At 36.7% G+C, this 27,701-nt stretch overlaps 2 protein-coding genes across 3 annotated transcripts in view; both read left to right on the forward strand.

The window, feature by feature from the left end:
• The window catches only part of LOC133528959 (alpha-tocopherol transfer protein-like), a 37,640-nt gene extending 19,109 nt beyond the window's left edge, over positions 1–18,531 (forward strand). The window contains exons 3-6 of one of the 2 annotated variants that reach the window (XM_061866496.1): positions 3,706–3,802; positions 5,066–5,086; positions 12,075–12,216; positions 17,267–18,531. In XM_061866496.1, coding sequence (XP_061722480.1) covers positions 3,706–3,802; positions 5,066–5,086; positions 12,075–12,216; positions 17,267–17,515 — 509 coding nt within the window. In that variant the 3' untranslated portion in view covers positions 17,516–18,531. The remainder of the gene's footprint in view (positions 1–3,705; positions 3,803–5,065; positions 5,087–12,074; positions 12,217–17,266) is intronic. The other variant, XM_061866497.1, reaches the window with a different exon arrangement.
• Positions 18,532–23,742: 5,211 nt separating this feature from the next.
• LOC133529277 (protein dopey homolog PFC0245c-like) lies at positions 23,743–27,320 on the forward strand. The gene is made up of 2 exons (XM_061866974.1): positions 23,743–24,035; positions 25,337–27,320. Exon 2 carries the CDS (start codon positions 25,341–25,343, stop codon positions 27,297–27,299), a length of 1,959 nt encoding a protein of 652 aa, XP_061722958.1. The 5' UTR covers positions 23,743–24,035; positions 25,337–25,340; the 3' UTR covers positions 27,300–27,320.
• Positions 27,321–27,701: the final 381 nt, after the last annotated feature.

The following is a 27,701-nucleotide window of genomic DNA, read 5'->3' on the forward strand; positions in this document are numbered from 1 at the left end:
TTTCATGAAACGGAAAATGATCCTTCGGCCCCATCTAGGGGCCGACATCGCGGCCGATTGTTCGCCGTCCGAAGGCAGGATAAGTGTAATAAGCCTTTTAGCCAATACAATCCTAAACATTCAATACAAACAAGAACCGGTCTACTCAATTGCGACACTAGCCCTTCGCTGCACCAATAATATCTACGCAACTTTGACCCCTATTCCTCAGCCATAAGTGTCAAGAGGTATATAGTGAATGCGGCAGAACTGCTCAAGGCCGCCAGCTTGGTAGGCTGCAGTAAATACGCAATTTAGGTAAACTTGGTTTAGCCTACTAATTTTAAATTCAAAAATTGCCTATATGTACCAAGGAACAGATGGACGTAGAGCGTAGAGAGGTTTTCTTAGAAATTACTTTTTCTATTCGTCCATGGCGCCTAGCCAAGATGACAATCGTACATCGTCAAACGTCAAACAAAAATTTATCGAATGACAGATGCGACGAAAACTGACGTGACTATTTACATACATTATTTAGGTTTATCGCGATAAATTATTTCATTGATTCATTCATTCGGTTGGCGTTTTCTATCAACGTATGTAATCAGATCTTATACCCCGTTGTTTTAAGGTTACAATTTTTATAATCCCTAAAGTAGTCGTAATTAACTTTGTCTTCCGAAATGCTAGGGTTAAAGATAAACATAAAGATAGTTTATTATTCATGTAGGCATATATATTACAATGCGCTTATGAACGTCAAATAAAGCTACACCGGCTCTAACCCGACACCTCTGACCCGAGAAGATTTAAATCCCCCCTCAATTGGAGGAGGGTACATTGGGGTAGGGTTCTTTCCTATCATGTCTAATATTGCGGTTTGCTTTACCACTATTATAAATTTATAAAAAATGCACTATAGCTAGGACCCTAAGCCTACTGCTACCTTCTGAAATCCAAATTCGTGTATTGCCAATGGAGTTGGCTTGTCGAAGTTTTTACGGATAGCATTCCTACCATAAGTGTCCCATTCTTTTTTTTTTGCAAAAAGCTCTTTAAACATTGCTAATAAATACAAGTAGCAGATGTATGAACTCGCACTACACACTCGTCAAGGGTTTGTGTACAAATCACGCGAGGTTCGATAGGGGGGGGGGGGGGGGTCACGAAAAAATCACGACAGATCACGTTGGGGGAGGGGGGGTATAAGGAGACCTCACGTGTATTTTTCTATAGTGAACGAAATCCTACTACTTACATACTTTTTCTCGGTTTCGTTAAACATAAATCTTCACTTGGCACTTCAAAATAGCGAGTATAAACAAGATTTGCTCTATACAATACTATTTATCTACTAGCGAACGATAACATGACTGCTCAGTACCCCTAGTGTAAATGTTATCGACATCATAACGTGACGAACGCGTTTGCGTTAAGTCTCATTTTGTATAGGATTTTGAGTTTCCAAAACGTCCCGCTTGGCGCGCTCTTTCTAAATCCAATACAAAATGAGACTAAACGCAAACGCGTACGTCACGTTTCAAAATCGAATTTAGTTACACTAGGGGTACAGTAAAAGAAAAATGATCTAGTTCATAAATTCCGAGTACACATATGACAACAAGGTTAGGTCCTCCTAATAGGTATATATGCGAGAGCGATAGAGAGGCAGATGACAGATTTAGATTTTATTTATTTCTTTATAAATCCACAACGCCCTTTGGTCAATTTATCCGAATTTTGCAAAATTAATACACAAACTACACAAACGTGATGAATATTAAATAAAACACGTCATGGAAAACCAGATTTTACTGTGATTATGATAAAGTTCAAGTTTAATAAGAAATTTATTCAAAAAAATGCGTACATCTAGTTTTATCAAAGTTATTACGATGGAATCAAGGTGACTCTTCTTATACGGTCGCATGACAATGTTCACGTACGATAAATATTTTGTATTTTTTTGTAAATGTCTATCATCTGTCACTACATCTTGTAAATAATGTCGCCGCGTCTGTCTGTCTGTATGTTCGCGATAAACTCAAAAACTACTGAAAGGATTTTCATGCGGTTTTCGTCTGTTAATAGAGTGATTCTTGAAGAAGGTTTAGGTGTATAATGTGTTGTAAAAAGCCAGTGCAGGTCGCTAGTTTTTAATAAAACTTACCATGATATTAAACAAAAAGTGGTTAAACAACAGGATAGCATAATTATTTCCGTCCTTAGACAACTGGATCCTTCGTTACGCTCCTGATTCTCAGCTGAAATCCTTCACTTTGAATAATTCGCTCGACGAAATATTGGATTGACTTCCCAAGTAATGCAATCATTTCTAAAGGAATTTCGGCTCAGGAATGTTAGTAATTTATTTTTCCCGAGGCAAATAAGTATTATGGGACCTTATACATCTTACACAGTATAGTAAATCAAATAACTTAGTCCCAAAATATGCCCAATAATATAAAAGAGAATTGAGTATAGAGGCGCATTGTCAAAGTAAATTTTGTATTCACCTAAATTTACTGCCATCTTTCGACAGAGGACTAAAACTCTTAGAATGACATATGGATATGGCTATTTGACCCATGTTCTTTCACTGGTATGTGTTAAATATCAAACAGTGTCGCCATCTACTCGAGTATAGGCTAAAGGTATATGGCCATTCCAGCATAATTTTTTCTTGGTTTTTCGAGGCACGTTTTTTTCTTAGACTTTATTTATCTTATACGGAGTTAAATAATTATATATTTGATAATATACACGGTACTTAAATATATGGTGCATTAAGGTAACTTCGAAAGCAGGGTTATTTTGAAAATGGCAATATTTACGCTATTGCAACGCTAACCTTGGTTACTGTTGCTATAGAAGAAAGTGCTTATAGTTTAGTAGATATTAGCAATTCTCAAATTTATCCCGCTTTTGAATTTTCTCTAAGCACCTACAGAAAACATCTAGACACGTGGCAGCGTGACAAGCCAAGTTCAAAAAAAGAGAACTGGCGACACGCCACTCATTTATTTATATTACACGAACCATTTGGAGCCACTTTTGAGCCACGTAACTTAAAATCCATTAAACATAAACATATGAAATTTGGTTAATTTATTAACACCCTTGAGGTGAACTAGAACGCTAAATCTCAGGAATGTAGGTCAACCGGTTATTAAGATACAAACATTTAGAAATCGAGAGTTTTCTCACTGACTGACCTACTCACCTAACATCAAAAACCTAACCCACTTCCTGATGACCTAGCAAGTTGAAATTTGGCACCCAGCTGGGCAATTGTGTGGTTACGAACCTAAGATAAAGAAACAGTGTTTTTTTTTTACTATTAGTAATATTTTCCAAAAAGCAGTTTTTATTTACTTACACACTAACTAGGTCGTTATCAGTTATCGAATTTGTAATATCAAAAATAAATTTTAGTTTTGAAATCAACTATGACGAAAACTAAAAAATTCTGTACAAAAAGTAATGATATCCCATGGAAAAAGTAAATGTGAAGCCAAGTTCAGTAAACAATATATGGTAATATATATGGATGGTCCTTAGTTGACTTTACCGGCAAAAGAATTGAGATCTTTATGGGTGCTAAGTTCTAGTTCACTTGGGATGTAATTAAATCATAAAAAATCTAGTCTTTATAATTAGTTAAGCAACGGTATGTACTCCGACTCGCACTTATCCGGTTTTTGTTTTGATTCTTGTCCACAGATGCGTGTCTCTGCAAGCGCGGGCCCACGCCCGGCTACATATTCCTGTTCGACATGAGAGGAGTCCGGCTTGGGCATCTCACGCGCGTCAGTCTTTCGTAAGTACATTTATATCTCATACCTAATGTCAGTTACGTCACGGCTTTTCGTTCAACTTGGCCGGCCACACTGCCGATTTCCTAGATCTGATGTCTAGTATATATCAGAGCCGACCATAAGAGGCCTCACGAGAAAGTCGCTTACATAATGCCATTCTTCTTATACTTCTAAAAATGCTGAGAAAGCTGATGGTCTGGTAAAATTTCATCATTTGGCTAACGTTCATTCATATGGCCAATGGCCAAGGGAGGGGGAAGGGCATACATTTGGTTAAAATTTTGTTCTCTAGGGGGCGGCCGCCCCCCCTTAGTGACGCCCATGTGTACCCATTTCTGATGATTATAGTTAGGAGTAAAAAAGTTTTTTTAGAAAAGTTTAAACTTATAATATTGTGGGTTTTATAAGAATTAAAGGACTTTTTAAGTATTTCATGGTTTGATTATTTGGTAACAAGGTACTAAAATAATCGGCTCCTTGGATTTTACGTGAACTTTGATGATACATCAAAGGCAAAGTCAATAGAGTTTAACCGAGCTAAGTTGGCAGCGATTTTGATAGCCCAGACCGTGCAAGTGTTATTTTAAACGTCAAACTTCTATGAAAAATATGACGTTTAAATAACACTTGCACAGTCTTGGCTATCAGAATCGCTGCCAACTTAGCTTGGTCTAACTCTAAATTAAATGCTGTTTTTGGGTTTTAATTTTAATTTTGCTTACTTATAGAAATATGGTTGTTAAATAATATAATATCTGGGAGACCGAGCTTTACTCGAAAAACATGTAATAACTCAAAAATGCGCGTATTCCAGAAATAAGACCTAGCTAGGTCGATTTTTCGCCTCTGAAAACCCCTATATAACAAATTTCATCGAAATCGTTAGAGCCGTTTCCTATATATTCATATATATTTATTCATAATAATTCATATTATATGTCACAATATTATTTAAAATTAATTATTTACAAAACATGATTTGTAACATTTTACATAATAATAATAATAAAAAAATTAATATTAAATCTAAGTTTTTAGGTACCTCATCCTCGATATATATATATTTGCTCGTTTAAAGGTATAAGATTAATATATTTTTTTATGCAAATGTAAAGAAAACTAGTAAAGTTAGTCTATTTGTATGTACTTATTAGTATATATAACCATAGGCGTTTAATTATTCCCGTGGAATAATTCTTTTGAACGACACTCATTTACCACGATTAACTCTAAAATAACTATTATATATATTTTCAATGTTTTAGCTTTCAAAAGGATAAGCAAAGGTAAATTAGTAAACGAAAAATCATCTTTATCATTGTCATCTTTATGTATATACATACATATACATGTAACCGTAAAATTGTAAACAACCGTCAGTTTACAATCTCGTTACTTACTCCGTTGGCTCAGCGACCCAAAATGAGACCTGGCCTCCGACACAAGATAGCGCCACTTTTCTCGGTCCTGTGCGACTTCTCGCCAATTGTTGACTCGAAGTTCGCAGATCCACCTCCACCATGTCGCTCCAGCGATACCTGGGGCGTCGTCTTGCTAGGTGACCCAGGTACGCTCTTTTTACGTTCCGATCTTCATCCATTCTCTCAAGGCGGCCCAACCAACGGAGTCTGTGAGCTTTACTTTCTCCCATGATGTTAAGTTCAGCCACTAGGTCTTCAGTCTCACGGTTCTTAAGGACTGTCCACCTTTCATCCGCTCTTCGTTTGGGGCCCAGTATCTTACGCAGGATCAATCTAGTTAGTTAAATTATAAATTGACGGTAGAAAGATTAAAATCTAACGTAACCTCCTTTTTTTAATACTACATCGGTGGCAAACAAGCATAAGGCCCGCGTGATGATAAGCAGTCACCTTAGTCTATGGACGCCTGCAACACCAGAGATATTACATGCGCGTTGCCGACCCTTTAAAAACGTGTACACTTCTGAAGAACCCTATACTGTTGCCCCTCGGGAAACGTCGGCAGGAAGCTCATTCCACAGCCGAAGCGTCCGCGGGAGGAAATTTCTCTTAATTTCTACTTCTGTTAGATTGTAAACTAACGGGTGCACAATCATACGGTGTCATATAAATAAGTTACATTATTCTGATCTTAAACTTTCTACTCCTATTTCATTGTAGAACTCCTTTTACTGAGTAACCTGTCCAGTCATTTTCAACAGTCTTTTCATAATATTTAGTCATTATATAAGGTCATAATCATATTAGATTGTTAGGTATTACAAATTTTTACATCATAGGTAATACAGGTGACGGTGTACCAAAAAAGGAACAAGAATGGTCTTAGCTGCTGATTTTAGTACCTTGCCTTACCGACGTCAGAACTACTGCTACGACACCACTTTTTGACTCAGTCCCTTACACAGCGGTTTACATTAGCGATGACTTGCGATCGCCCACGTAGGACACTTCCATAGCTTCAAAGGATTGAATTCACCCGCGCCGCGCTGTGCCGCTTCGCGTTCGCGAGTTATTCGCTCACGTAAGACACTGCCTTAAAACGGATATAATCACACAACGAAATCTCCATGTACCTACGTATAACTTGTTTGTAGGAAACCAACCAATTTTAATAAACGTTTAACCGACCATTAGTGGTAAACGCAGTGGTTTAGATAAACCAACCATAACGTCATTATTATATATTTCTACTATTCAATAACCAATCCAAACGATTCTGATTACATTTTAATGGGCACGATAACAGAAGCATTTCAAACGACATTTTCTGTTATAACTTATCAGCGAGTGGGTTTTCCTTGATATACCGCGAATAAAATAAGTATTAGGTACTCCAAGTTATTGGTCACCCCTTGTTACCCCAAGGCTGTATGTGGAGTTGGTAAGAACTCGAGATTCTTAAGTCTAGATCTCTAGTTATTATTATGCGACTCTGCGCTTTAAAAACTTCCGAGTTTTTTAAGTCCTTCATTGAGTTTTTAAGTGCAACTGAAAAGGATCCAAGTCGTTTATCTACGAGTAACACAAAGGGTTCAAATCTTTACAAACGGGTAGTCGAATAAAGGCTTTAGAATTTTTTTCTACATAATAGACTTAATAAGTTTCGGCTTAATGACTAGAGTCTGAGAAACTGAGTCAAGTCTTGAAGCAGATGACTTAAAAGACTTGAGTCTTAACCAACACTAGTTGTCTGGATTTTTGGAAGAGACCGCTAATAGCGATAACACCGCCGGTAGTTAACTTTATGTTGACGTGTAATAAGTACCACATAAGTACCCTATATAATAACCTTTAGTATTGCAAGATCCAGGGAAATGCCCCAACTATTCAATAATGACGTATACGACTTTTAGGGACATATATTTGACAAACTTGTGATCTGACAGCGCGGCTTACGTGGGCGATGACTCGCGAATGCGGCGCGGCGGACCAACGGCATTCGGAGATCGCCCACGTAGGACACTTCCATAGGACAATTCCATATCAAAGGATTGAATTCACCCGCGCCGCGCCGCGCCGCTTCGCGTTCGCGAGTTATTCGCTCAGGTAAGACACTGCCTGAGGCGATCCTAATGCGATAGGTTATTCAGTGCGTGGGGTATTGAAGGGGAAGAAAAATTGATTATTTTGGCGCTACAACGCACGCCATTACGCTTATTGCCTGTTTTTTCTTTTATAATAATAAATCAGCCTATATACTGCTGGGCACAGGCCTCCTCTCATGTGCGAGAGGCCTCGGGCTATAGTCCCCACGCTAGCCCAATGCGGATTGGGGACTTCACATACACCTTTGAATTTCTTCGCAGATGTATGCAGGTTTCCTCACGATGTTTCCCTTCACCGTGTTTTTTTCTTTTAGTGTTTTTTTATTATTACTTTCCAATTTTTGTTCCCCTTTTGTTAACCCTGAAATATGTAATAATAAAAAACACAAAAGAAAAAAATTTGAAAAAAAAACCATAATGGCAGAATTTTGCTTATAGGTTTTTTATGGTTGAATGCCAAGACGTGTCACAATTTGACGTTTAAAAGCAAAAGAAGGTTGCCTTACAGGCCTAGGTGTGTAAGGCTGCTCGAAATTCCTTTACATATCATCTTCATTCATCGCACCGGACACGTAATATTTCCGGACCTAATTTGAAGTAAGTCATGTCCACATTTCATTGCAAGTTTAAGAAAAACTATTCCACGCTCTGAAAGCAGCGATACTATCGAAAGCAATTTCCTATCAAAATGGCAAATATATTAAAAAGCACGATCCCCGATACTTCCCGTATAGAAACTATGACATTACCGCCTGGCTACCGGTTGTCCATCTGATGAATATAATTACGTAAACAGTTGATCAAACCTGAATTACCAGCGTCATATAATTTATACTAGTGACGCATGCTAGTTGAAACAAACAAAACAGCTTAACTACTAACTAGATTCAATAATTAAGGCGACTTATAACCTCGACGACCTTGACCTTATGTTAATACATGCTGCACGTGCAAAATCAACATTACAATATTTTTTGTCATACCGACTCGTTTGTTTAATAACATTAATATGATTTAAGTTAGATTTACTTAAGGTAGGTAAATCTACTTATGGTGCCAAATCTAAATCCTATCGGATGTCAGCGATCGTCATGCGAATGTTTTCTCCACTCTTTGCCTTTCTAGAGACAGAGTGCCGGAGTCCTGAGTATCGGTCCAATGTCCACTCCATTTCTTCCTCTACCTCTTCTGCCGTCTATTATACCTTCTAATATATCTCTTAATATGTCGTATTTACCATTTTTGAAAATAAATTCTTATTCTTCTTATTGTTAGTACTACTCCCATTTTCTTTTTCATTGTGCTGAGTACCTCTAGTAGGTAAATCAAAAAACAAAAATGTTTTTCCAAGCTATTACGTATGATACTGGAACATTTTCCTAATAGAGGTAAATTTCTACAGTTCACGTTCAAAATAATCTGTTATGGCTCCTCTACACCATGGTGTCATGACCCAGCGTTAGCCAGTCCAAGGGACGCATTTATGCGTTAGAGGGAGCAAGTGATATTTCTATCTCATTCCACCGCATAGCTGCGTCCTTTAGACTGGCCTACGCTGGGCCATCGTGTAGAGGAGCCCTTGCAGTCTGATTATTCTACATTTATAGCTTTATCGCTTTTTGTTGTATGCTGTTATATAATTGGTGATCTTTTTGGCGCGTATTCGGCTGAGGACTGCTTCGCTACAATCCTATTTCGTCACCTTTTTAAATCGTCCACAATGCCATTTCGTCAGCGTGCAATTCCTAAATCGTCATCTTCCTAAGTCGTCCACATTACTATTTTGACTACGGTCCCAGATCGTCTACATTCCTATTTTGACCACAGTGCCAACTTGTCAACATTATTGTACAGTCGCCATCAGATATATCGGAGCGGCTATGGTATTCACAAATATCTGAACACGCACTCTTACGCCTTGACAATAGAGGCGTGTTGAGATATTTGTAAGCACCTTGGCCGCTCCGATATATCTGATAGCGACTATACCATCCATTATCCGCCTGCCTTTTATAAATAAGACAACTTCGGCACTTTTCATTTACTTTTACATAGCTTTTTGATACATGAAAAGATTTGTTGGCCTGCCATTTTTGATCTCTACCAATGCCGGCACTGTGGTCCATTTATTAGGAATGTGTACGAGTTAGAACTGTGGACCACATTTCAGATTTACGACCTTGTTCGCTTGAAGAACTATAATCGCATTAAGTACCTTTACTTAGATCTTTAGCAGTTACGTCAAATATTAGGTTTAGATACGATAGGGATCGGATATGTCAGTTTCAAAAGTGACGTTTTTATTTGAAGTAACGTCACTTTTGACATCCGACCTATATCGTATCATAGAGAAATAAGAAGTACACAGAGTGCTCACTCCGTACATCAGTTTTGGTACCAAAACGCTTATTATTCTCGTAGTCGACATCTAGCATCGAGTAGCGGAATTATCAGTACTGCTACTCGACAATAGAAGTCGCGGCAAACAAAAAGTCTAATGCTCAAGGATTTTCAGCTAATATTATAACCAGAGTAAGCGTAGGAGTTGAAAATAGAGTTCCGGTTACTACCATTACCATTTTTAGGTATTATTATAACCAGTGTAACCAGCAGCCCTACAGCGGTGGCGTCATGGTTCCATTTTTATCACTTGTCACTATGCCTGTCTCATTCGCGCATACTTGTTAGAACGTGACAGGCATGGTGACAAATGATAAAAAGCCAACCATCTTAGCCCTACAGGGATAGATATACCTTATCACTAGCATAGCAATCACTAGTCGTTTTAAGATTTTATAATTATATTCATTAGTATTATATATGGAAGAATATTTACAACATCAATAAATTGCTCTGATAATTAGCTTAAAATAATTATATGTAACACTGTCTTACTATTCATAAGTGCTTGTTGCTAGGCCTACATGAATAAATAAATAAATAATAAATAAATATTATAGGACATTATTACACAAATTGACTAAGTCCCACAGTGAGCTCAATAAGGCTTGTGTTCAGGGTACTTAGACAACGATATATATAATATATAAATATTTATAAATACTTAAATACATAGAAAACAGCCATGACTCAGGAACAAATATCCATGCTCATCACACGAATAAATGCCCTTACGAGGATTTGAACATTTTGAACCCGGGACCATCGGCTACGTAGGCGGGGTCACTACCCACTAGGCCAAACTGGTCAAGTATATTTGAACTTGTTTAGAGCGTAACTATTTTTGTATGGAGAAGCGAGCTTGCTGCGAACTCTTAGGCCCCATACGCACTATGCGGCCAGCCGCGTGCGGTTGCGGCGGACCGCTTAGTGCGTTCAGTATTTATGGTTGCGGTTTCATACATTCTTAACCGTCATGCGGCTGTCCGCACGCGGCTAGCCGCTTAGTGCGTACGTAGCCTTAGCAAAGTCATCTTGCGGCCCGGGGTACAGTCAAGGTATTAAATATCGATACGGACAAAGTGCCAGATATATGTATACACGATCTTATTGTCTATATATTAAGGTAGTGTGTACATATTTTTGTCACTTTGTCCGTATCGATATTTAATACCTTGACTGTACTAGACAAAACCGTCTTTATGGCCCCCATAAAATAAAGGTTGAGTACCGCTGTTTTAGCAGTAGGTATGTTTTATAGAAGAGCCAAAACGGTTGAATCGATTTTGAAAAATGTGGCATAGTTCTTTTTTACAAGTTTTTATTTAACTTGCCTTGTTAGCATGTATGTTTTTGTGGGTCAAATCCTTGAAGCTAAACTTGACCCACTTTCCGGTTAATCGGAAACCGCTGAAATTTTTCATACATATACACCGTGTTTTTATTGAATTGCGTTAACTCCGGGGTTTCGGTAAGTATGTTTAAGGAAACTAAATGGCATAGTTAATTTACAAAAAAAAAAACATGTATTTTTTTACTATTTTTATTTTTATAAAAAGTAACTAAATGTTGTATCACGTTGTTGTAACACGGGCATTACATTTAACTCAACCAAACAATTGAAAACTGTGATATTTCAATGTCATTTCTAACATCGATCGTCCGAGATAGTACGTACGTTAGTAGCAAATGTATGAACTCGCACTAAACACTAATCAATAAGTAAACAGGCCCTAAGGCAAGTGTACACGCTCGTAAGGGCCTTATAATATAAAAAATTATGATTGATTATCTCCGAAATGGAGTTAATTAGAATATCGGTGTCTTTGAGAAAGTTACTTAATTTAAGGTCAGGAATGCACCCTCGAAATTAACGCAAATAAAAAAAAAACACGGTGTATAAGTCTGGTGAAAATGACAATGCAATATTATGGTACCACGAGCTGATCTGATGATGGAGACAGGAGGTGACCATGGGAACTCTATGATAAAACAACGCTGCCTAATTGTGTATGAGGTTTTGTCTCGATGAGTATTAGTTGCGTGTGTAAAGAAAAGTACAGTCAGCAATAAAAGTTTGTACCAAAAATTTTATTTTTGCTAAAAAAATATTAGGACTCAGGTGACAGGCAAGCTACCTTTTAACCGGCTTTGAAATAGGAGTTTTCTACAAAAAAATTGTCGCATTGTTTTTCGGAATCTTTAAAATGTTTTAATCTTTTGTTTGTATGGTCCATTCTAACACCCATCATAACCACTGGCACTTGTATCATACTGTATCACATGTATGTCTAGTATCACCAAGTTCCTGTATCATATCAAACTTAAAATCGACCTTTTCCTTCCAGGTCCCTCCGTAAGTTCTTCCAGTTCGTGCAGGAGGCCTGGCCTGTCCGCATGAAGGGCATCCATGTGCTCAACTCGGAGCCCATCGTGGACAAGCTGCTTATCCTCATCAGGCCGTTCATGGAGAAGAAGTTCTACGACATGGTAGGTTGAAGCTTTCCATCTTCGAACCCCCTAGGAAGATATCCATGTTCGGAAGTGAAGACTTGCAGTAGTGTATGAGAGAAAGCATAAAGGGCATCCTCGAGTTCAACTCCGAAATGCTCATCCTCATCAGGCCCTTCATGGAGAATAAGTTCTACGACATGGTAGGTTGAAGTTTTCCATCTTCGAACCCCCTGGGAAGCTATCCATGTTTCTAAGTGAAGACTTTCAGTAGTCCATGAGGGAAGACCTTTAGCATGAAGGGCATCCACGCGTTCAACTCCGAAATGCTCATCTTCATCAGGCCCTTCATGGAGAAGAAGTTCTACGTTATGGTAGGTTGAAGTCATCCATCTTCAAACCCCTGGGAAGCTATCCATGTTCGTAAGTAAATCATTTCAGTAGTCCAGGAAGGAAAACCTTTAAAATGAAGGCCATCCATGTGTTCAACTAGGAGCCCATCGTGAACAATTTGCTCATCCTCAACAGGATGCCATTTACGGAGAAGATGTTCTACGACATGGTGAGTTTATGAATAACCCTGCTCAGGGTTTGAGGAGTTTTGATACTTTTTATTAATCGTCATTATTATTTCACGCAGGCGAAATCGCGGGTAAAAGCTAGTAAATAAAAACTTTGCAGATATCAGATGCCTATTACATACACGGTGTTTCACGAGCAACGCGAAATATTTTAATAGTGTATTCCTGATCATATTTAAAGTCTAAAACGTCCTATAAACTTTTCTGGAATTTGCCAATTTAATGCCAATTGAAAAAACCAAGTGTTTCATAGTGCTAAACGCCTTTTTGATGGCGATGTTGCTACTGTGGGACGTAGTCTAAATATCCTCATTCTCAGATGTAAAAAAGTGACAAATAACACTGCAAAAACTAGGTTTTACGAAACAAAAAAAGTAAAAATTCATTTTAAGTGACAGGTTTACAAACAACAGTTGATTTTATGTACAAATACTTACATTAAAAAAATACGAAAAAAAAATTCTTTTGGCGAAAGTGGCCCTAATTCATGACATTTTTTCCCTTCTTTTGGCCCCAGATATGTATATACATTTATACAGCTACCATAATAAAAGGGTAATAGTTAGTTTAGGCTTTAATGAACCACTTTCATAGGTTTTATTTTATAAAAAAAGGTAGACTTTTATTTTTCCATATAAAATAATTCAGCAAGCAATCTATCACTACTTTGTCTAGTCACATTAATTTATAAATTTATTAATGACGCGACGTCACAACTGTCACAAATGATCACGATGTACGATATACATTGCACATACAAAATTTAAAAAAATGAATTAACTTAAGAATAAATTACAATTTTCTTTCAGAATGATTTCATACCACTAAAACCTACGTCTCGTTTAAGTTTGTATTTATATCAAAAATATACGCAATATAAATATATATATACACCGTGTTTTTATTGAATTTCGTTTACTTCGGGGTATCGGTTAGTACGTTGAAGGAAACTAAATGGCATAGTTAATTTTAAAAAAATATTTTTTTTTAGTTTTTTTTACTATTTTTATTTTTATAAAAAGGAACTAAATGTTGCATATAGCGTTGTTGTAACACGGGCATTACATTTAACTCAGCCAGACAATTGAAAACTGTGACATATCAATGTCATTTCGAATATAGATCGTCCGAGATAGTACTTACGTTTAGTAGCAAATGTATGAACTCGCACTAAACACTAATCAATAAGCAAACAGGCCCTAAGGCAAGTGTACATGCTCGTAAGGGCATAATAAGATAAAAATTAATGATTGATTATCTCCGAAATGGAGTTAATTTGAATATCGGTGTCTTTGAGAAAGTTAAAGCAAATAAAAAAAAACACGGTGTATATATAATAAGTTGTCTAGTATCTAGTAGTAGTAGGTTTTGACCTAGCAATGGTTTTGAGATGGAGAATGGGCCTAAATTCTAAGTACCTTTCCAAGTGCCTAGGGGCAGGTCTCATAATCCGGGCCTTTTTTAATAATGTTGTGGGACTAAGACGATTTGTGTAAGATTGTCCTATGATATTTATTAATTTTATTAATTAATATAACTTCTTAGTTGTATCGTATCACCCGGTAATATCTTGATTAGTCGGTAGGTCATTGTTCAACAAAACAATCGTTCATTGTTTGAAAAGACAATAAGGATTAGTGCAGGGGTTCCCAAACTTTTTCACCATGCGGCGCAGTTACAAGTTTAGTATTTTGCAACGGCGCCCTTGTAAATTTAAAATCACGGTCGAAAAAGAGTGACACGACGCTATATTATTTACCGATGCGAGCGCTCAAATAGGTACCCGCGAATATTTGTGGTTTCGGATAATGATAGAACTCACGGCGCCCCTCTTTACTTTCTACGGCGCACCAGGGCGCCGCGGCGCACACTTTGGGAACCCCTGGATTAGTGTAAAAAGACATGCCACTACTTTTTTTTAATAAAATAAGGCGCTATTTATATCGATACCCACCAATTATTATTATTAATTATGATTATATGCGATTAAGGGCATACAAACTGTGTCGTGAGTCGCGTGCGTATGCATCGATATAAACGCGGAGCGGAATTTAAAAATACCACTGTGGCCATGATGCTTTACAATGCTTATGTCCGGAGCAAGCTGGAGTTTGGAGCCATTACTTGGGACCCTAGTGAGGAGAAGTATAGGTTAATGATCGAGAGGGTTCAAAGACGTTTCGCGCGATACATGTACAAGAGAATTTACGGGTACTACCCTTATATGTATCCCTCTCTTTTCGTGCTGGGTATGGTGGGACTCAGGACTCTTAACCTGAGACGCAAACTGCTGCTGTTGATCCATTATTATGGAATTCTCAATGGTACAGTAAATAACTCATATGTGCTAGAGAGATTGGGTATATTTGTGCCGAATGCGCGCCCTTGTCCTGCGGGGCTGAGCGCGCTGCCGGCGAGGCGCCCGCAGCGGCTCTTCGCGTCGAGCTCAGTGCGCACCCGCCGCGCCAGGAACGCGTCTACCGCGAGGGCCCTGGCTATGCTCAATGCCATGTCCATCGACGCCCCACATATAGACGTGTTTGCGGACAGTGTTGGTGGATTTGGTCGAAAACTTTTAATTTATTTAAATAATAATTGTATGTAGTTTTCGCAACTTTTTATTTTAATTTAATTTACAACGAATGCATGAATTTGTAATGTAATGTATATGGTGACATTGTACTTAATTTAATTTTAGTTATGACAGTAGTATTATTTTTGTGTATTGTTAATATCTAAATGTATATATATATATATATATATATATATATTATATATATATATATATATATATATATATATATATATATATATATATATATATATATATATATATATATATATATATATATAATTGTTCTAGTATATAAGCGCCTTGGTTTTTGTTGACTGTAATGTTTATATATTTTGTAATAAATAAAATAAAATAAAATAAATAAAATAAACGCGCGTTGACGACGTGTTAAAAAACGCGATGTGCTTACACCCTAAGTTCTGTTAAACGTGTCATAACTGTGAATCTCGTGAAACCAATGAAAGAATCAACTTATTAAACAATGGGGTCCAAAAAAATAAAGTTCTCCAAAGTTCTGAATATTCCGTTTCCACAGGGTTCCTTGCCCTGTTAGTATTAGGGCATGCTCCCACGAATTCTCGGTTCTCAAATTCTCAGGAATTTAATAGTGTCGAAAGAACCGGTACTGAAGACCTGGTGCGAATACCTACCGGTACTTACCGGTTCTCATCAGTATGCGTATTATATGCGTTTAGTAAGTACTAAATGTAGGTATATGCAACTGTTTCCCGTTCTAAATACAAGGTATTCAGTTTTAGAGCTATTATACTTCATTCCGTGAGAGATCGTATATTTCTCACAGAAATGAAGCAACCTCCTGACTACTCCTGAGGCCCTCAGCCGAGGGGCTGAGGAGCACCATGTCATCCGCATAGCTTAAACTATTAACGCAGACGCCACCTATGTAACATCCGACTCTGGTACTCCTCAACCCCACAATCAGGTCATTCACGTAGAGGTTGAAAAGGTCCGGAGAGGTTATTCCCCCTTGGCGAACACCGCATTCTAACCTATACTCGTTAGAAGTCGCTTCGCCTCATTTTACGTAGTTCGTTTGATTAATTGTATATAAAAATTCTAACAAATCTTCTTTGTTAGAATTTTTATATACAACTAATCAATGTTTTTAACGAAAATGAGACTTAAAACATGGAAGAAGCTACCCGATCCGACCTTGTTTAGTGAGATAGACAGATCCTAACCGTTTCTTATGATAGCGAGAGTAGCTAGATAAAAATCTTACGGAAATATGACGTATAGTATCCGACCGAAACCGTATTTTTTGCCGAAACTGAACCTTCGACCGAAACATGATTTTTATGCCAATAACCTGCCAAAACCAAAACCTCAGTCGGATATCGGACATTACCGAAGATATAGTTTCAGCGCGGCCGAAAGTTTCGGTAGTTTTTTGACCGAAACCGAAATCTCGCCCGAAACGATTGTAATGACGTTTTTATTGGCGCTGCCATACTTTGTTGCAGAGTTGCACGAGCCTAACAGATTAACCTTGTCGACAAACGACCTTCACCCGTCGACTTTTGTGAAAATTAAAAATATGTAGTGATTCTTCGTGAAAACGATAAACAAAGTCGGCTAACCTAACCTAACTTTTTGCAATGAAGAAGTGTGTCATTAATGTCGAATTTCTATGAAAATGTGACGAATGATAATGACACTCCCTCGCTTTTTTCTGTCAAAGACGGTGCAAAATGGGCTTAGATGGATTTTAGATACAAATCAATTCAAAAATCATCTGCCCTATACCCCCCTTCCCTAATGTGATCTATCGTAATCTTTTCGTGGCATTCCCCCCCCCCCCCCCCCCCTACCCTATTGAACCTCGCGTGATTTGTGCACAAGCCCTTGCGTCAGCTGGCGAATTTATATATTTCAATATGAAATTTTAATACATTTATTTTCTTTTTTCCAGCTAAAATTCCACAGCAAAACCGAAGACCTGGAGAAGTTCTACGAAACAGTCGTCCCTCGCTCCGCCCTCCCCCCCGACTACGGCGGCACCCTCCCCGACACACAGACCCTTCACAAGAAGTGCATGCAGCAGCTCCAAGCTCTGGAACCTTACTTTGCTGCTGAGGAAGAGCAAAGGGCCAGGGCATATCCAGATAAGAAGAGAGATAAGGCGTTGAATAAGAATTTTAAGAAATTGGATATAGATTAATAATTATGTATCGTTTTTAGGTCTCAAAAAAGGTGCGTCGATGAGTCTCTTATTTTTACTTCTAAGTATATGCTCAAAAGGTGTTTAATTTAGGCTGGCTAAAAATATGTCTAATAGGCTGGCTAAGCGTTTTGATACTAGAAAACGAGTTAAAAATTCTTAAATGTGAAAGGTTCACTTCAACATTTTGGTAGACCAAATTGACGAGAATATGTGGAATAAATCTTAAACCTCGTTTTCAGTCCAAATTCATCCTTTATGTATATGTACTTTGGTTAGGCACCAACACTTTCTCGTCAATTTGGTCTGCTCAATTATCGTAGCTAGGCGTTATAAACTGATGGGCCCTAAAAAGCAGACGCTGTTCAAAAATGAATGCAACAGCTCCACGCCTTGGAACCTTACTGTGTTTCTGAGGAAGAGCAAAGTGCTAGAGCGTATCCGGACAAGAAAAGAGACTGCGTTGAATAAGAATTTGAAGAAATCGGATATGATTAGTAAGGTTATAAGGTGTCTTTTTTGGGTTTTAGAAGGTGTCATAGCTTTTAGCAGCGTACTCAAACGATGTGTAATTTAGCCTGGCTAAAAATGTGTATAATTTAATCTGTGTGGCTAGATATATGTATTTTAGTCTGGCAAATCATTATGACACAAGTAAAAGACGGCACATTCAAAGTAGTTAATGAAAGGTTTACATTTGCATTTTAAATTTCTCTGTTTTTTTCTAATATTATCATAGGTAGCCAGACTAGATATGCAATGTATGCTAGCTATGACAAAATTTTAGTCAAATTCATCTTTTATAATCATTTAAGTGTCTAGTTGAATCTTTTAGACGATGGATCCAAAATAACTCACCCTAAAAACCAGACCCTCAATAAAAATTGTTCCAAGTTTTAGAACCTTACTTCGCTGCTGAGGATTAGGGCTTACAAGAGAGATAAAACGCCGAACAAGAATTTCAAGAAGTTGGAGGTTAGTAACAGTTGTAGGGGTCTGGCAAAAAAGCGTGTCGCAATTTGCAATGTGCTGCTTATAACATGTTTGGTTGAGTCTGGCCAAAAATACGTATAAACTGTCTGGCTAAGCATTTTGATACTAGAAAAAGACAGACTGAATTTTTAATGGTTTATTCGCCTTAGAAAAGTTTATGATGCTTCCACAGTTGAACCTGATGTTATATTTGTTATATTAATATGTTTAAATTAAATATCATATTACCTTACTTTATTCCATGAAGTTTGGATTCTGAGCTTGCAATATTTGAAATGTCGTTAATTATTGCCAATTTTTAGAGCATGCATGTTACACTGTATTAAGAGCAAGCTAGGGACCTGTATCTGTATTCGACGACCAGTTTGGCCTAGTGGGTAGTGACCCTGCCTACGAAGTCGATGGTCCCAGGTTCAAATCCTGGTAAGGGCATTTATTCATGTGATGAGCATGAATATTTGTTCCTGAGTCATGGGTGTTTTCTATGTATTTAAGTATTTATAAATATTTATATATTATATATATCGTTGTCTAAGTACCCTCAACACAAGCCTTATTGAGCTTACTGTGGGACTTAGTCAATTTGTGTAATAATGTCCTATAATATTTATATTTACTATTATTTATTATTTATTATTTATGTATCATCACTTCACATCACCGCCGCGGTCACATATACTTAAAAATGTAGGAATCCCGACACCTCTTACCGGCTAGCATAACTTGCATCTAGTCTAGTGCGGCTTCATGTATGGACTCGCGAGAACTGTTCAATCGTTCATAGACTACGGTGTTTACTTACCATAAGCTTGATTGCTATCGCCTTGGTATAAAAATATCATGTAGTACAAAGTTTTTATTCCAATCGTCAATTGTATTCCTAGGTAGGTTTTATATATAAATGAAAATAAAGAAAAAAATGTATATCGAGTACTTAATATTCGCTCACTATGGTCAGACCATAGATAAGTAGGTATATTATATACCCTTTGCACCAAGCTTGAATTTAGTATATGTATATGTATTACTATGTACCTGTCGTGAAAAGTTCATTGGGTAACCTCAGAGGGCCTAACGTGAACTACGTTCGATATGTTGCCTCATCATTATCACACTTGCGTACGAATTTATAAGTGCGACAGAGAGGAAACTCTTCGAACGTGGTTCGCGGTAGGCCCTCAGGTCCCAGGTAGATCCAGAGTCTATTACTAATTGAGTCAGTTATTTCATGCCGGGTGATAATTTTGATAAGTGGGTAGGTGTATCATGAAGTCTCGTGAACGTCAGCGAACGTTGGCAGATTACCTTTTAGTGGCCCACAATACAAAAAAAAATGCGGGGGTATTTGAATCGATATTGGAAAATAGAGTTGATTACGTTTTTCTTTTTTAAATCGATCGGAACAAAACAAATGCAACTCTATTCCATGTAATAATGATTCAAATTTCATCGGTGGTAATTAGTACTGGTATTGGGACCTTAGTTAGAGAAAAGGAATAGTAGCCACCCAAAAATGTAGAAAAGAAAGAATAATTTAAAATGTGTAATCAATTCAAATTGCAATACTTTATTTGTTTGGGTGGGATTCGTTTTTTTTATCCCACCAACGGAGCGACGGCTGACGTTAACCGACCGTCATTAAATATCTGCCTGCCTTAAAATAAACTCATTCGTAATTCAAATACACCCTGTATACTGATATTTCATCAGAGTACAAATCGTTTATAAATTATCAAAAAGGAGATAGGAGAAATATATTAGTAGGAAAATTGTATATAAAATTTAAAAAAGGTCTAGAATTCATCTGAAATAGTTTTATTGTAAAATGGATGTATGATGGACACGTTACTGACACGACAAAGCGTCTGTCTCTTTCTATTATCGGTAAAGTGACTCTTCTATTATGTCGTTGTAGTTACATCGATAATCGCGTCCATCATACAACTAAACATTGCAAACTGATAATGTTTAGTGAATTCTTAGTTATTGGGTAGAAGTTTAAGTACTTTCCATAATGATATATTTTATATTTTCCCTAGCTAAACAAATATTTTAATAAAACGTGTATCTAGAAATTTAAAGCTTCCGAGGATGTGATGTTTTGATAACTAGGACCTATACTGGGCGATTTTGGGTTCGTGATCCTGAAGGCTGCACCCGACGCCAAAAACCTTGCGCGTGTTGGCGGAGCTTATACCTCTCACCGCACCACCCGCTGCAAAGATCGAGCGCGCAGAACTATGCGCTCGAAATACGTAATTTCGCTTGCTCGCGCGCGCAACGCAACACAGGTCCGTCTAGCAACACGACTCGCCCCGCACTGACTATACGGACGAGAGCGGGGTAATGGTAGGAACCTCGGCGGGAGTTAAGCTTATTTTTTTAGGAATTGAGGCATAGTTTTATGAATTTGCAAAAAGCAAGAAAACCAAATCATTTTATAGTGTTTTGTGAGAAAGATTGTAAAGTTTCATATATTTTCGATACAAGCTGCTTTAGTAATAAGGATACAACTGAAAGAAATAGCTGAGTTCAAGATTTTTTTTCTTCACTTACTTAAATTAAAATAGATTTCCAGAAAAACATAATATAAATTTAATATCATTGCTAATATCTTGTAAATTGATTTTCGTTTTCTGCTGAGAAAGTGTCATATTTAATATAAAAAATTGCTCAGAGTAACTTAGTATTACGGTATTTTGAGGGATGAGGAACCTGCAGTAAAAAAATGTGTTATGAAGTTAATACCAAACAAATTTCCCCACGCAGAAAAAATCTAATGGACCACTTGATATGAGGGCCAGAATGTAGACAAAACGTTATGAGCCCAGGGGCATTTTATTTTCACGATTTTAATATCGGTCCCATGGGACATTTTGACATTCGGGATCATTGGGATCACGGCCCTAAAATAACTCAGTATTTGTCCTCTAACTTGCCAACTTAAGTTAGTAATAGCAAAGAGAATTTGAAATAGAGGTGGATTGTTAAAGAAAACTTTGAAGCCACATTAAATTTACTGCCATCTTTCGACACATGATTAAAACTTTTAGAACGCCATTTGACTTTAATCGTTAATCTTTTACTGATATGTGTTAAATTTGTTAAATATCAAAAAGTGGCGCCATCTAACAGATTAAAGGCCAAGTGTCGCGACTGATGCAAAATGTATTGCTCAACAATTTACAACTAATATTACAAGCAGAAGGATTTGAAAATAGAGTTCCGGTTAATCCGGTTATAATATTAGCTGAAAATTGTTGAGCATTAGACTTTTCGTTCGTCGCGACATCTATTGTCAAGTAGCAGTACTGATAAATCCGCTACTTGACGCTAGATGTCGACTACGAAAATAATAAGTGTTTTGGTAAGAAAATTGATGTATGGAGCTGGCACTCCATGCTTACTTATTTCTCTATGATTTTACTCTCCAGATAATAAAATAACAGTTCAGTTTACCCCAATGGAGTTCGGCAACTGGCAAAGGTTTGCATGGATGACGACAGCGTAGGTTTTCCCTGTCTATAGTTAAACTATGGGATTTGGCTTAAAGGTGTAGAAAAAAGGCCAGGCCATAAAAAAAAATAAGAATTTGACACTTCTAAGGATTGACAGAAAAACCTACGCTGGCGCCAACTGTCAAATACTTCGACCGACTGCGACCGACCAACCCCATTTGACGTATCATCTATCTGTCATTTTAATACTTGTAAAATGAATATACAAAAGGATGATAAGATAATTGAGACATCAATAGGTCAATCAAACTGTAATTGTATCATCTGGAATATAAAAACAGATCTTAACCTTTTGAACGCCAAGAACACCTAAAGGCGTCGTTACTAGTCATGCCCATAATGCCAAGGACACCTCTAGGTGTCATGGCGGACACTCGAAGTAACTTTCGCACTTCGAGTAGGTAAGGTTTACATTAGCTCCCTTGCGCCCGGGATCTTGGCGTTTGAGTGATGTTTGTCTTTATGACATAAAGCGTTCAAAGGGTTAACTATGTAGTACCTACTCCTATATATCTAAATGTGGGGAAAGCATTCAATTTGCGTGGTTTGTGGGCGTGGGGGATGTTTTATGTAAATGTGTTTTTGTAGTCTTGTTGCATATTGAAAACACTTCCGATTGTATATTCGGATATGTTAATACGAATTTAATTTAACTAACTCGAGGGATTCCAAGTATCCAGTCTAGGTCATAATTATGTCAAAACTTTTTACCATATTCCTATAATGGATTATATTTACGTACCTATTTTTTTCATAATTATGTTAAGAGTGCATATTTAGATATTTATGAGGATCTTGGCCGCTAGGGGTTTGCGATCCGGATCCGAATGCAATTATTAAAAATCCGGATCTGGATCCAGATCCACGGATCTTCTCATACATTTCAGACCCATCGTGCAAACCCTAGGTATACCTACCTGATCACGAGTGTACTTACCTAAGGTGCTGATGACTTGATGGTGTTTATTTTTTATTAGTCTCTCTCGTTTTGTACCTAATAAATGAATTATTAATGTTGTTAGTTTCTCAATAAGTCCAGGAGGTGGTGGTTTCATGTACTTAATTAGTTTTATTTTATTAGATATTTTTTGCATAGTGCTTCAATATTCCATTGATTGGACAAGTTTGTGATAATTTTCATTGGTTATCGTTACCGATGTCGTGATTTATTAGAAATATAATTTATGGAGCGTTTTTAGTGGTTTTATTGTAAATATTTCCTTAAAAAAAAAACTCTACACATCGCTGGCCCAATATTACAGGTATGGAAGGTGGAGGTAAGGAAGGGAATCTCCATGTACCAAAAAGTGTCATCTAAAAACCATAAATAGGTGGCGCTCCAATAACTACAATACTTGAGAAAAAAATCTAATCAAAGACAGCGCACTTCACTCCGTCAATAACGCCTAGGTTCTTAGATACTCTAGCGCTACTCTGGAGAGACTTGGAACTATTATTTATAGCTGACAGCTGGACACTTTTGCAACAGTTCTACCATAAGAGATTTCACTCCTTTTAATTCCACACTCCATAATTACAGGGTTCTATGTTTTACTTTTATCGAGCCGAAATTTGAACATTGTCATAGTGACATTGAGTCGAATTTCAACTATCTTGAAAATGTAACATAGAAACCTGTAATATTGGACCAGCGACATGTAAATACCTAGAATAGACAAAATTCTGTGTCAATCTATTGATTTTGCTGTCTTGCAGTGCATCTAATTATAAATTTTGATTTAGACGCGATCTATGAACAAATAATGAAACTATTCGTTTGGTAGAAATTTTAATTGTGTGCTGGCAACTAGGCAGCTGTCAAAAAAGTAACCGCCATACACGGTCTATTGAACACCTGCCGATTTTTTGTTTACATATTTCAAACGCAAAACTATGAATGAAATCCATTGTTTTAACGTAATCTGTGAATCCAAATCGAATGTGGAATAACTGATAAGTTATATGTGTACGATTACGTGTTATTTTACTGGAAGCACTCGTGTTTGAAGGTAAGTTATTGTTAAATTATTTATGTTGTATTGTTCAGATTAATCGAGATAGATTAATGAATATTGCAAAAAAAAATCTACACAGTCAAGCTTAGGGTTCTTTTCCATCCCTGAGATATTACACATTGACTGATTGAAAACACAATTTACCATAATTTTGTTAAGTTAAACAATGTCTTTTATAGCAATCAGTTACAGTGAATTACGCACCTAGTCTGAGCCTTATTAAAGTAGGTTTTTTGTTTTTAAATCCTTAATGATATGCGTTTTATGAACTTATTTATTCTAATCATCGCCTGCAGTTAGAAATTATAAATTTGGCTAATAGAAGTTTTAGCACTTTAAAAAAAAACAAGTAAAATTGATCCTTTTATTATTCGATAAGATACAAAATACTGGACTGAACATAACCAAAACCTGTATTTTTACATTTTTTTTTTTTAAACAGAATAATCATGATTATTGAATGCTAAGGAGGTTTTACACCAAGGTATATTTTAAGAACTATAATATTATTGCTCATGTCAGACAAAATATTAGTTTCTTTTAAGCATATTAAATAATATTATTAAAAGTGGTGGTGGCCTAGTGGAATGATTTTCAATCCGGAGGTCACAGGTTCAAATGCTGGCTTGTACCAATGAGTTTTTTGGAACTGATGTTCATTTGATATTCACCACTAGCTATTGGGTGAAGGAAAACATCGTGAGAAAACCTGCGTATGTCCGCAAAGAAATTCAAAAGTGTATGTGAAGTCCCCAACCCGCATTGGGCCAGCATGGGGCCTATAGCCCAAGCACTCTTGAACATGAGAGGAGGCCTGTGCCCAGCAATGGGACGTATATAAGCTGAATTAATATTATTATTATTCAATATATTAAACTGGGTCACTCGCATATTTTAAGTCAACAATTGCTCGAAATGTTTTGCTTTATAACGAGGATCATCATCAACAGGACCATATTTACTTGATATTTGCACTGTCTGGGCTATCAAAAATGCTGCCAACTTATCTAGGTCTAACGCTATGTGTGTCTCATGGACGTTTTGTTCCTTTGAGCAAGTCAAAAACTTAAAGGCTTTGATCTGAAGATTGTCTTACAATAAATATTGAACTCCACTAAACATTTCAGCCTTCTCGTCATAAATCTTAATCCAGGGTTCCAGGCTATAAAATATATTTAATGTGCCAAATTTTATCCAAATCTGTTTAACCATTTATGATTAATTAAACATACATCTAAACATACAAACATTTATAGTAATAACTAGAATATTATATGAATCCATTTATGTTTCAGCACAATGGACTCCATCAATAATAACCAGTTTGAGGTAATACCCAACACCAAAGCGAAACGCAAGCTCACCACTCCAAGCAACAATGTATACCTCAACCCAGCACTGGATCTCCTCGCCAACGAAGACCCCACGTGCAACACGGCCATGGAAATTGTCCCGAAGAAACGCAAGAGAACCAAAAGCTGTGACATCACCACTTTTGAGAACACTGCGTTAGATCTCGGCATTAGTAAGGCAGCGGTTAATGAATTCTTGGCTAGGGAACTGCAGAATGTTAAGAGAAATACAAGGAATTATGATATTTGTAAATTAGGATCGGTTGAAGAACCTATTTATGCTAATATGACTGATTTAAATCCACAGAACTTAAAGAAGACATTTACGCTTGAAACATTAAATGTGCCACAGAGATTACATGGTAGCCTTAATGATAATACTTTAATGAATGTTACTAATGTACAAAGTAATTTCAGTAATTTTCCGTCTAATTTAGAAGTCACACCTACTGAGGTGTCAAATATATCACCAAATATGAAAGAGTTTACGAAAGGAATGTTGAACATCCCTCAACAAGATGAAACCTTCTGCGCTCCTTTTATACAGGGTACGTCTACCAATGAAACAGTCAATAAACCGCAAATTTTAGAAACAACTTTTAATAAAGAATCATTCTTAAATTTGCATCCAAATTTACAAGACACCAATAAAACATTAGACTTGTCTGAAATAAATAATGATGTATTTGATTCTGGCGTTTCTGATATGGAACATAAACCATTAAATGCTGTTAATAGTGAAATGCAAGATATATCATCTATCAGCAACATTACTAATGTACAAACCAACATAACAAACCAAATATTCGTAAATAATCCTAGTAACCTCAGTCTAAGCTTCATAGATAGACTAGCTCTAGATTCACCAAATGCATCAAATCAATCAATCTACTTCGATGACGATTTAAATGAAAGCAACATAATGGAGATAAAAACAATCACAATAATAACTAAAAAGAAAAAAATACCTGATAAAAATAACACAAACCCATTTCTGAATCCTAATATAGCTAATGATGTAATTGTACCAACAGAGAATCCATTTTTAGATATCAATGAAACAAGAGCTGAATCAGAATATAATGCTGAAGCTAATATTTTACAAAATAACGTACAAACAAATGAAATAATGCCAAGGAGATTATTCGCACATGATACTAACAGTACAATATCTACTGTAAATGAATCTAATGTTGAAAATCAGTATGAAAATATTGATGATTATCGATCAGAGAGTCCCATCTACGAAAATACAGATGAAAGTTTAAATAAACAGAGCAAAATACTTGGTTGTGATGTCTCACAATTCAGTGCTATAGACATCATGAATTTAAATAAAATTAGTCAAGGGAATACATCAAATGAATCAAACGAAGCTAAAAAAGATCTCAAACATCAAATCTTAAAAGCCAGCAATAAGCTGTCTTCTAAACTGTTTAAGACATTAAAAAAGACTTTTAAAGGGGAAAAAGATAAACCAGATCCAAACATCACTTTGAATCCATATGAAGTGCCTAGAAAGCCTCCTAAAGGAAAAGCCGTTAAAGACTCAGGTTTTGAGAATCCAGCCCTAAATCTAGATATCTCAGATGACATTGAGATTGAAGAAATTGATGGAATAGAACATACATATGAAACTATAAAGACTCTTAGAAATACTCGCTTAAATATGAACGTGACGCCACTTAGAGAAAGAAATTACGAGCCAGAAACATCGCATAATAGAACTAATACCCCAGGTAAGAAGGTCCGTTTTGATTCAACGCTGAACCAGGAGAAGATTATTACTGGGAACAGCTTTGACGGTGATATCCAAAGTCCGGGTTTTGATTCTAAGATTGAGAAATATCATGATGAGTTGGAGAACTGTATAAATGAGAGGAAGTTTTTGCAGCAAAATATGTGAAATTTAAGTATTATTATACATATATGGTTTTGACGACCAGTCTGGCCTAGTGGGTAGTGACCCTGCCTATAAAGCCAGTGGTCCTGGGTTCGAATCCCGGTAAGGGCATTTATTTGTCTGATGAGCACAGATATTTGTTCCTGAGTCATGGATGTTTTCTATATATTTAAGTATTTGTATATTACATATATCATTGTCTGAGTACCCACAACACAAGCCTGCTTGAGCTTACCGTGGGACTTAGTCAATTTGTGTAAGAATGTCCCTATAATATTTATTTATTTATTTATTTACATATAGTTAAGGGTATAATAATTAGGGTATAGTACTTAGAGTTAGAACAAGTTCAGTTAAACTTCTATGAAATTATGACGTTTAACCCTCTTTCGCTCATCAGAAACA

Source organism: Cydia pomonella, chromosome 20, assembly GCF_033807575.1.
Source record: "Cydia pomonella isolate Wapato2018A chromosome 20, ilCydPomo1, whole genome shotgun sequence".
NCBI classification, from domain to species: domain Eukaryota; kingdom Metazoa; phylum Arthropoda; class Insecta; order Lepidoptera; family Tortricidae; genus Cydia; species Cydia pomonella.

Bases quoted from the DNA above. Each gene is read 5' to 3' on its own strand.
- LOC133529277 (XM_061866974.1), top strand. From the start codon at position 25,341: ATGGACTCCATCAATAATAACCAGTTTGAGGTAATACCCAACACCAAA.